Below are 9,766 nucleotides of genomic sequence, written 5' to 3' on the forward strand. Positions count from 1 at the left end.
GATTGGCTTCTATAATCGTTTCTTATTGATAGCAGTTTAGTTTTCTCCTTGGCTCTGCTGCACCTGATAAGCATCGGATTCTCATTTTTCCATTGGCTGCTTGTTTTGCACGTCGGTAAAAGTTCTCAGCTAAACGGCGTAAATACACCAAGGTCTCCGTCCGACCCGCCATCGGCTCAGCTCGCCACCGACAACCAGACCTCCGAACACGATGCTCTGCTCCGGACTCAGCAACACGCTGTGTGAGTAGCACACACTGATAATCCTTCATGCAGAAATGCACGTGTGCTCGCTTTGCTGCAGATTCTACTTTCATAGAGCAAATAATCAAACAGCTCTGTAGATACACGTGTTTATTGATCAGACGATCAGGGTTCATGTGCTGCCTGAAAATAATCAAAGGGTAAGAAATGGTTTATGCAGGATGGCTTTTAAGCTGACAGGATGGAAATACAATTCTGCTGTTAAATAATTCAAAGTCATTGAATAGAAATAACTTTATTAAAAAGCTTCAAATGTTTCCAACATTCTTACAAGAGACAAACATCTTTAATCTAAATGTTTATTGGAAGGAGCTCTGACATCATCTCATGTTGTTGATAAAATCATTTGTATGCAGATGCTGAGCTGCACTGACAGCGAATAGAAATATGATCGGGGTCGCTGACCTTTTACTGCAGTTTTCTCCTTTTTTCATTCGATATCATTTCATGTGTGAGTTTGGAGACGAACCAAACTCAGTCTAACACTCAGGTTTCCTTCTTGTTTTTCAGTGCTGGCAGCAACATGTTTACTCGCGAGTTCAGGTAAAAGTCTGTTTTTGTGCTTCTCTGTTACCTGGTTTATTCTCATTAATGGACATTTTTAAAAATGATCCTCACCTTTACTTCTCTGCCCCTGAGCTGCAGGCCTGGCTCATCGTGGGATTTGGAAAGTAGTGGGGATATAAATCTGGCAGATTTGAATAAACTGTGAGATTAATGTGTTTTTCAGTCCACATGAGCAGGTGCACGCTCTTAGACAGCATCAAAGGTCAAAGGTCAGACACTTACAGAAACTCTTAGAAGATTTAAGCTCCTATTTGAATTTTAACACAGATCCAATCAACATTAAATTATCTGTGGAAAAGTTTCATTTACCACAAACACGGCGGGAACACCTGCCCACTACCCCCCACTCTAAATCACACTCGTGTCTGCCTCGATTCAACGCCGTCACTCTCACCTCGTCACGTGACTGTTGCAGCTTTCAGAGACAGAAAAGCCGTCAGACCGTTGGTTTGTGCTGTGACTCTGCGTCAGTCAGCTGACTCCATGGCGGCGCTAACTGTTCAGCAGGAGGAGACGAAGAGCACAAAATAAAGATAAATGAATCAGTGAAGGAGAGAGAGCCTCAGATAAGGTCAGACGTTTAGTCTCTGCTCCCAGCAAACAGCCAGGCTGTCCTTGAGTCTCATCGTAGAGTCAAAACAGCAGACAGTGGGGGGTCACTGTGGGGGGTGTGTGGGGGGTCAGCCGTCGGCTGACCCCCCACACACACACCATCAGCTGTGAGCTCATACCCACTCTGCTTTTTTAACTCTTTATTTTTCCCTCCAGGTGTAACCCGAGCCAAACGTTTTGTCCCGTCCACTGCGACTGCCATATCCAGCACCAGAGTGATCACCTGCGACGGCCACCTGGTCCAGCACCTGTGCTGTGGTAAGGCAGACACAGACTGTATGTAAAGGATGGCTATAGATTTAAAAGCCAACACTAAAGAACCCTAAGACTAAATTCTTTTCATGTCCAGCTGGGGGCGACACCTGCGATTGTAAAAATCCATCCATCTCTGCTCTGAACCTCTCTAATCTCTGCTTTTGTGTCATACTGCGTGAAACAGAGAGCGGCGTGATCGTTGTGGAGTCAGTCGAGCACACATGTGGAGATGAAGAACACTGCTCTCAGCACCACAAACTGAAGGCCATCAAGAAGAGGTGACCACTGTCGGTAACAAACATTTGCAACAATAACACGATCACGTCAGTGAGCTCCATCTCTCCCCACAGCTGTGACGGAAAGAAAACGTGTGACATAGACATCCAGATCTTTGGTACTCCTGTTCCCGGCGCCTGCAAATACCTGGACACCACCTTCGCCTGCTTCCCAGCAGGTCTGTATCTGGATACTTCCAAACTCTGCCCGTGAGTTGTTACAGTTTGTGACGCGGTGTTTCTCTTTCAGTCCACAGCACAGCGTGTGAAGGATCCAACGCAAACCTTCGGTGTGGTGAGTGGGGCAGTTCCTCTGCGATTCAGGTGGATTTGTTTCATTGATGTACAAACATGGTGCTGATTTAACACGGTGAACTCTTCCTCAGATGAAGGAGAGGCTATAGTCGTCTACTGGGCTGACTACGGGCGCCGCGATACGACCACATGCTCTCAGCATCGTCCAACCCACGAGATCCAAAACGCCCATTGCCCCAATCCCACCACTAAAGTCGCTGACAGGTACCGAGGCTCGTTCTTCCCTCAGCCCGACGCAGATGTGACTGAACACTTCACAGTTCATCCTGCTGCTTCTATCAGCAGTCACCTCGTCCCACTGCACCACACAGATGATGTGCTAAATGTTTCTCTTCCCAGGTTACAGGTTAACCCTGGTTTCCCAAACTGTGCACACTGGTTTAGATGTTTCCTGACAAAGTATGTAAAGCCTCTGTTGACTCACTCACCTGCTTTCACAGCTGTAACGGGAAAAGCAGCTGCATTATTGAAGCGAGCAACTCAGTTTTTGGAGACCCGTGTCCAGGCACCTACAAGTACCTGGAGGTGGCCTACGACTGTGAGCGTAAGTACCTCAGAGTCGTAACAGAGCTCCAACATGCCCTCGGGACACTTTGCTGCAGAGCTTTGGTCCCTACGAACATGTTTTGAGTGGATTTTTGAATCACAGTGATGAAATCTGTAGATGAATTTTTAGTTTCTAATTTGCTTCCTCATCAGTGCACACCGTAGCATGTGAAGGGTTCTCCCATGATCCTACCTCAAGGGGGCCATGTCTGGTCAGCTCTTGTACCTCACGTGACCGTTCATGGAGATTGTGAAGGTAGTCCAATCTGGGTTCACTGCACAACTCCCACTCAAGGAGAGGCCCAGTTGCCAAGTCCACTGGAGTACGAAGCTCATGTCCAAACATTAGGGCTGCAGGAGTACGCTTAGTAGACTCTTGGACTGACATGCAGTAGGCCATTATTACAAGGGGGAGGTGCCTGTCCCACTTTTGCTGCTGGCGGGAGGTCAAGGTTACAGTTTGACTCTATGAACTCTTCCTCAGGTAAAGGACAGGTTTTAGCCAAATCCTGGCCTAATTATGGTCGCCGTGACAACACAACGTGCCCTGATGGAAATCCTAATTCTCAGCTCGAAAATGTTAACTGCTTCTGGTCAGGAAGCATGGCAAGCTGGGTGGCCAGTGTGTGGGTAAAGTGCTCCACCAGCCCATCACTCACTGCATCCTCAAAATTTCAATCTTAATTGCTGTGTAGTTCCTTGGGTATAACAAAGTGGCAGAACATCTCATTGACCAGACGCTCAGCTGTGGTAGCAACACTCTGGTCGGGTACAAACCTCATTAAGATGGAGCCAACCAGACTTGCAGCATCTCCAGTGACCCAGCCAGCTGACCCTCTGGTTTCTTAAAATTCAAGAGCGAGGTGAGAGAGGCGTGGTCAGTGGGCAGAAGTAATTTCTTCCCATAGAAATATGGTCAGAAGTGGCGGAGACCTAGCAACTCTCGACGGGTGATGCAGTAGTTACTGTCTGCTCTGCTGAGAGAATGGCTGTAGTAGGAGATGGCCTGCTCATCATTCTCACTGCCTCCCAGACCCGTGTTGTTGGAATCCATGTCCACAATAAATGGGCACTGCAGGTCTGGATAGGCCAGCACAGGGACCTAAATCAGTGCAGATTGAAGCCTTTTAAAGGGTGTGGCACAGTCCTCGGTGAGATGGAATGCACAGCCTTTCTGTGTGAGCTGGTGCAGGGAGCTTGCAATGGTAGCAGAGTCCTTGATGAGCCGCCTGTAATACAATGCCTGGCCAAGGAAGCTCCGCAGCTCTGCAACGTTGCGAGGAATGGGCCAGTTCCTCAATGCGACCACCTTTGAGGGGTCAGTGGAAACCCCTCCTGTGCTTACAACATGGTTATACTTCAGGCTCTCCAATACTGGCTTTAGAGGTGGGAACAAGCTGCCACACTTCTTCCGTGGTGTGAAGTTCCACAGCCTTAGTGCCCAAATATAGAGTAGCTCTGGGTACATCCACTGTGGCCTCCTATTTGGTCAGCATGTTTGGACCAATGATGCAGGGGTCTTGTATGTTGGCTAAACAGAACTTGTGGTCAACAGTGCAGGTAGAAACAGTTATCTGGAGAGATCTTTTTCCTACCACTCTGGCCCGTTCACCAGTGACTGCTGTGATACGGAGATCTGTGGGCTTCAAATCCTGTGGACTTGGGCCATCAATACCGGGAAGGGTACTAGTGCAAACCAGGGACAGTCTGGATCCGGCTTCTAGACGCCAACCCAACCAACCTGCAATTGTGGCTTAGTGAGGTTGGGAGGGTTTGTTGTGGGTGGCAGTTCCTACTTTATGCCACCCAACCTTACTTTGACTGTGGTGCTGGGGTTTATGCACTCGGTGCTGGACAGTAGCATGCGATGTGGCCCAGCTAACCACACTGGTAGCATTCACCTCTAGCTTGCCAGGGAGCTCTTCAAGTCCCCCATTGTAGCCATCGAGGGGGCATACTGGAGATTTGGTGGGTCATTTCTTTGTTGTTGCTCCCCTCACAGTCTGCCTGGTGCACTCAATGACTTGTGCTGAAGGTATATTCCTCTGAGTCAAGCACATGTTCAGCTCGTACTGCTTCAATTAGGGCTGTTGTTAAATTTTTTGGTACATATAGGTGAATGTGTTCCTGCAGTCTTTTTGGTTGGAGCCCTCAAACAAAGGCCTGGACAGCAAGGCCTTTGTGCTGCAGTCTCAAAGGTGGGATACCCCTGGAATTTTTTATAGTCGGAGGTCAGCAGTACGAGACTTCCATTGCCTGTCAAAAATTCTGTCCCTACTGGGGAGGTAGAGTGGCAAATGGTTCCTGCCGCCAATGACTCCTTGATACATTTCTCCATCGCCTCCCTCCCTCCACTCATACAAAGCTTGTATGAGTGGAGAGCATGGCGCCAGGAAGGAGACCAATGGTACAGTCATAGGGGGAATGTGGTGGTAAAGATAGGGCTATATTGTTGCTAGGTATTTCTTGGCCTGGAGAAAAAGGTCAGTAGAGCAGGGGGTGACACTTCCGGGGACCTGAAGGAAAAGTAAACTTGAGACAGTGGGCATGGCAGAATAAACTCCAGTTCACTGCCTTATTGTTGCTACTGTCCCAGTATCTGGGGACGTAGGTGTGGAGAAAGTTTTAGTTTCCCAGTGGTCGGTTGTCAATCAATCAATCAATCAATCAATCAATCAATCAATCAATCAATCAATCAATCAATCAATCAATCAATCAATCAATCAAACCTTTATTTGTCACATGCAATGTTACATATACATGTTACCTGCAGTGAAAATTTGACCCCCTTCTGACCATACTTACATTGCACAAACCTCACATTGGGAAGACAGGTCGGAAACAGGTAGGAAGGTAAGAAAACACTGAAAGTAATACACAAGGGGAGAGGATCCCACACTGTGCTCCTACAGGAGAGCAGTTTGAGAACAGAAAAAAACACCTCAGCACAGAAAAGCACATGGATCTTCATGTCTTACACCATAGAAAACAACATGTGACTTGCAACAGGGGTGGTATCGGGTATGGAGTTAGCTGAGGTACACAACAGCCCCATACGATCCTGCAGCCATCTTTCCGGCGCTGAACACAGCCATCTCCTGGCTGGCCCCGGGCAGCCGCATGAAGATAATGGTTGTTTGGGTTTGGTTTAGTGCGAACAAAGCTCATCCAATTTTCCAGCTGATCTAATGTCCATCACTGGTCCCCAGATCTATCGATTCCCTGTTGCAGAGTCGTGAGCTTCTCCAAGATCTTATCCATGTTATGTTCAATAAGCAAAGTCTGAGTACTCATGGCCTTGCCCATTGCAGTGCCGGCCAGCCCTTGTGGGATTTTGAGCAGCTTCTTTATTCTTCGATAAGCCAGGTTTGAGCCAATTCTGATCAGGCAAAACCTGATGGAACCTATCATGGTTCCGAATAGTTGGATGTCTTTCAAATGTCCTCTGTTGAGAACGTTGCCAGGCACACGACACTCCACTTTGCCAGCTGTTGCATGTCCAGCAGCAAACGTCTCTGCAGGATGATTGGGCTTCCTCGAGCCCAGGCTTCTCATCGATAAGAAGGTGTCAATTTCATTAAGAGAGCAGTTGATCAAATCCATAATTCCTTAGTTTTTACAGAAAAAGACTGAGAGAGTATCAGACGAGACTAGACAAAGACAAAGAGCCAAACAGGAAAGATAAGAGAGGGAAAAAGATGCAACCACCTCTGTTAAGAGCCAAAAGAGCGAAAATTAGAGGGGATTAACCGTACAGGTTCAGTGTTGTGGATGATCATTGCAAAAACCTTGTTGTTCAGAGTGGTGGTGGGTATGGGAAGCTAAAGAGGTGTCAGAGAAATGTCCACAAAAGCACGTAGGAGATGTGAGGTTTGTTGGTGATAGAATCTTACAGAGAGCAAAAATCAGGGCTTAGGAAAAGATGAACCACCCACCAGTATTTCCGAGATTCCCAGCAGGCGGGATCTTAAGGCTGCTACGAAATTGCCCAGCACAGCCGCAATAGAGATATTCCCAAGCGTGGAAACGCCTCTCCCTCTCCTCTGGGGCGAGCCTTGAACACCTGATCTACAGGGACCCCAGGACCACTGCCGCCTCTTGTACATGCTCCACCCACGTGTCACTGTAGATGATAACATCATCCAGGTAGGCAGCAGTATATGCAGCGTGCGGCTGCAGCACCCAGTCCATGACACGCTGAAAAGTGACCGGGGCTCTGAACACGCCGAACAGAAGTGTGTTAAATTGGTGCACATCTGCAAAACGTTGTTGCAATGCAGCAACATCCGCTTTCTGGGCCTGTGTGAGATGGTTATCAAAATGGAGGGAGGTGGGAATTGTGGAATTTGGCACCTCCGGACCCAACTCATCTCTTTCTTTCACCATGCTCACCAGAGAAGTGGTTTCAGCCTTTCTCCATGCTTTGTTTGTGTGGTTCCTCCCTTGTCCTAGTCAACATCTCCCACTTGCCGTGTGACCACAAAGAGTCCTTGCCCCCTTGGCGAGTAACTCCGAGTATCACCGGCCACTCGGCCTTGGCACAGAAGCTCATTAACCTATTTTAGTTGCTGGTACTGGAATATTTTGGATGGTTTCTACACTTGGAGCTGAGGAGTTTGTCTGCAGAAAGGTCACTTTTTCTGAACCTACTTACAGTGGTATGAAAAAGTGACCCCAACACTTTCATTTAGAAACTGCATTTTCTGTTTACTTGTATCTTTGTCTGATATTTAAATTTCTTTGATGATCTGAAACATTTAAGTATGACAAACATACAAGAAATCAGCAAAGGGACAAACACTTTATCACACCATTAGACTTGGATTGTAACCATTCTCAGTCACATGTTTAACTTTTGCATGTTGCTGTAGCTGGTATGTTCAATGGTATGTTGTGTTTTTCATGGACTAGTTCAACATTTCTTCACACAGTCACAGTTGATGCAAACCGCTTTCTCAATAATACTAAAGATTTTTGAAGCAATAATGATGCTTTCCCCAGTAACCAACTCAATTACACATTTTAACTCATTCTCCAAAATACTGTCTCCTTTTCGTGCTCTCTCTCACATGGACATTTTCCATGCAAATCCAAACAAATGTGTTCCTTGCTGGCCTCCTGCCGCACCCTGTCGATTACCATACATTCGACCTAGTTTTTAAAAAAAAAATTGTTTTGTTTTTGTGATTCTTGCTGGGGTTGTGGCGCAGGAGATCTAGTAATTGGAGCATTTGGTTGTCCAATCCCTGGCCGCTCCAGCCTGCATGCCAAAGTAACCTTGGACAAGATACTGAACCCTGAATTGTTTCAAGTGCATTCATTGTTCGTTCTAGTTTTATTTTCTTGATTGTCTTATGATTCTGTATTCTGTGGTGTTTGCATTTAGCTTCCTGTTTTTCTTAGTGTCCATAGGTCTTGTTATCTCCTTACTGATACAATTTCCTTGTTTTTTATTACATTCCTTTACTTCTGAGTTTCTGAGATCCTTTTGTTTGTATTCTGTTCACTCAGTCTTCTTTATTTTAAACTCAGTCGAATATGCATGCAGTGTATTTGTCATCTGTTACTTCCTGTTTTAATTTGGTGGTCTGGAGTCTCTTGTGCTTGTATTTAGATCTACTTCCTAGAGGCTTGACCTTTGAATTTGACCTTTCAATAAAAAAATGTGTAAAATCTGAGTGCCTGATAATGAGATTGGGGCCCTTCCACTCCCTGGCTGGATCAGCTCTGTCTCATCAGCAGCAGTATACAGTGAGGTCAATAAGTATTTGATCACCCTGTGATTTTGCGCGTTCTCTTACTTAGAAATCATGGAGGGGTCTCCAGTTTTCAGCATAGGTTAGATTTCCACTGTGAGAGACAGAATCTAAAAAGAAAAATCCAGAAATCACATTGTATGATTTTTGAACAATTTATTTGTGAATTACTGTGTCAAATAAGTATTTGATCACTTGAGTCAAAAAATAATAATATTTAGTACAGAAGCCTTTGTTAACAATTACCGAGGTCAAACGGTTCCTGTAGTTCTTCACCAGGTTTGCACACACTGCAGGAGGGATTTTGGCCCACTCATCCATAAAGATCTTCTCTAGATCTGTCAGATTTCGGGGCTGTCGCTGAGCAACATGGAGTTTCAGCTCCCTCCAAAGATTTTCTATTTGATTTAGGTCTGGAGACTGGCTAGGCTACTCCTGAACCTTGATATGCTTCTTACGGAGCCACTCCTTGGTTTTGCTGGCTGTGTGCTTTGGGTCATTGTCATGTTGGAAGACCCAGCCACGACCCATCTTTAATGCTCTGACTGAGGGAAGGAGGTTTTTACCCAATATGTCACAATACATGGCCCCATTCATCCTCTCCTTAATACAGTGCAGTCGTCCTGTCCCCTGTGCAGAAAAACACCCCCAGAGCTTGATGCTTCCAGCCCCATGCTTCACTGTAGGTATGGTATTATTGGGATGATACTCATCATGCTTCTTCCTCCAAACATGGCGAATGGAGTTAAGACCAAAATGTTCTACTTTTGTCTCATCTAACCACAGGACCTTCTCCCATGACTCCTCTGGACCATCCAGATGGTCCCTGGCAAACTTCACATGGGCCTGGACATGGGCTGACTTAAGCAGGGGAACCTTCCATGCGATGCAAGATTTTAAACCATGACGTCTTAGTGTATTACTGATAGTAGCCTTGGAAACGATGGTCCCAGCTCTCTTCATGGCATTGACCAGCTCCTCCCGTGTAGTTCTGGGCTGATTCTTCACCATTCTTGGCATCATTGAAACCCCACGCCTGGCCCCAGTCCGAGGGACATTGACAGTCATCATTAGCCTCTTCCATTTCCTGAAAATTGCTCCAACAGTTGTTCTTTTTTCACCAAGCTGGGTGGCAATCGCCCCATAGCCCTTTCCACTCACTGTATATGGACCATCC

The 9,766-nt window shown here is 46.4% G+C and overlaps 1 protein-coding gene across 1 annotated transcript; it reads left to right on the plus strand.

Moving 5' to 3' along the window:
* LOC147305479 (L-rhamnose-binding lectin SML-like) lies at window positions 1-3,618 on the plus strand. The gene is made up of 10 exons (XM_086278101.1): window positions 1-242; window positions 774-806; window positions 1,599-1,700; window positions 1,882-1,975; window positions 2,048-2,151; window positions 2,223-2,267; window positions 2,359-2,491; window positions 2,728-2,831; window positions 2,987-3,045; window positions 3,529-3,618. The coding sequence occupies exons 1-10, from the start codon at window positions 212-214 to the stop codon at window positions 3,616-3,618; spliced, it is 795 nt and encodes a 264-aa protein (XP_086134227.1). The 5' UTR covers window positions 1-211.
* Window positions 3,619-9,766: the final 6,148 nt, after the last annotated feature.

This window comes from Aulonocara sp. 'chitande type north' Nkhata Bay, linkage group LG20, assembly GCF_057382095.1.
Source record: "Aulonocara sp. 'chitande type north' Nkhata Bay isolate Kocher_YH1m ecotype deep benthic linkage group LG20, A_spYH_male_GT1.1, whole genome shotgun sequence".
In the NCBI taxonomy this organism is placed as follows: Eukaryota; Metazoa; Chordata; class Actinopteri; order Cichliformes; family Cichlidae; genus Aulonocara; species Aulonocara sp. 'chitande type north' Nkhata Bay.